The following is a 1,523-nucleotide window of genomic DNA, read 5'->3' as shown; positions in this document are numbered from 1 at the left end:
ACTATGTTTATTGCTATGCTCGCTATCATTACTTGTCAGTCTTCTTCCGAGTCTTAAACAACTCAATCCAAGAGGTGGCCGCTGATTTACATGTGCTATCATTTAAAAAAATAAAAAAGGGGGAATTTGCCGGAGGCCGGTCCATCCTTGCTGCTTGACACAGTTGCTACAGGGAAGAAACATCTGCACAGCATATGTTTCAAGGGACCTGGCGTATATGGCATACTGTTCTTAATATGTTTGCTCCCTTTCTTGGCGCTGTATGTTTTAACCAAGGTCACCTCCAAGAAAGGTTGTTTCCCCAGGTAGGGATTTTTCCCTGAAGTTAGGGAGGGAATAAAACCCCTTAACTAAGTGCCAGGCGGGTAGCTAATCACTTTAACTACGAACAATCACGCTTAAGCTACATAATCTTTACTCCCTGGAATGGAGATAAGAAACGCCCTAACCTTTGGAATAGAAATTGATAGGATTAAAATCAACTGGTATAAATACAGAAGTAATAAGAAAATAAAAAAACAGAACTTGAAGTCACGCTAAGATGGCGACTCCCATGCATCGACTCATAGCCCGCAGACAAGCTGAAGCAAATAAGCAACATGTAAGATGTCAGAAATGTTTGGAATTTGGACATTGGACTTATGAATGCACAGGAAAAAGGAAATACCTACATAGGCCTTCAAGAACAGCAGAACTAAAGAAAGCTTTAAAAGAAAAAGAAAACAGATTATTATTACAACAAAGGTCTAAGAGTATAACCAGCTCCAGTGGCAATAGCAGTGACAGTTCAGCCAGCGATTCTTCATCAGAGAGTGAAGAAACATCTACCTCATCCTCCTCTGAGGACAGTGATACTGATGAAAGCTCCTCCAGTTCATCATCTTCAGCCTCCTCTACAAGCTCTTCTTCATCCTCTGATTCAGACTCAGATTCCAGCTCTTCCAGTAGTAGCAGCACCAGCACGGATAGCAGCTCCGAAGATGAACCACCAAAAAAGAAGAAAAAGAAGTAGAGTCACTCTACCTATATTGGACTGATGGACCATAAACTTTAATCTGATTCTCAAAAGGGAATTTAGAATATGTGAAAGCCAAATAGATTAACTGGCCAAAAACAAACAAACAAATAAAAACAAACAAAAAAAACAGAACTTGACTGGAGATCCTGGCTAGGCTGCTGATCAACTGAACACTGTCTCCAAGTCATTCCTTCTTCGCCAACTCTGTCCACACCTTTGGGGACCCCTGGGCCTGCTGGGATTGGACCCCAACAACTAAGATTTCTCATATTTCCCTTATATTCATTATGAGCTATCATAATTTGAAAATGCAAATGTAATAAAGTATCACATGAACAAAAAAGGGAAATTTGATGGTCTTACCACTGAAATCTTTTAAAAAAAAAGTCATTTCAACAAATATTCATCCAACACATATTTATTTAGTCCCTACTTTGTCATTGACATTGTGTTAAATTATGTGAGGTATATAAAAAAGCAGGGATGGGAATGCTGGGAGAAGTTT

The 1,523-nt window shown here is 39.4% G+C and overlaps 1 protein-coding gene across 2 annotated transcripts; it reads left to right on the top strand.

The window, feature by feature from the left end:
- Positions 1-541: 541 nt before the first annotated feature.
- LOC308528162 (uncharacterized protein) lies at positions 542-1,012 on the top strand (the record flags this gene model as incomplete). 2 transcript variants are annotated; one of them, XM_081103702.1, is made up of 2 exons in its annotated part: positions 542-601; positions 752-1,012. In XM_081103702.1, 2 exons carry the CDS (start codon positions 542-544, stop codon positions 1,010-1,012), a joined length of 321 nt encoding a protein of 106 aa, XP_080959828.1. The 2 variants fall into 2 exon arrangements, with proteins under 2 accessions (XP_080959828.1, XP_080959827.1); XM_081103701.1 differs by having other exon boundaries at positions 542-1,012.
- Positions 1,013-1,523: the final 511 nt, after the last annotated feature.

Source organism: Myotis nattereri (genome assembly GCF_964212035.1).
Source record: "Myotis nattereri genome assembly, chromosome: 12".
Classification (NCBI taxonomy): Eukaryota; Metazoa; Chordata; class Mammalia; order Chiroptera; family Vespertilionidae; genus Myotis; species Myotis nattereri.
This window is presented reverse-complemented; position numbering and strand designations above follow the sequence as displayed.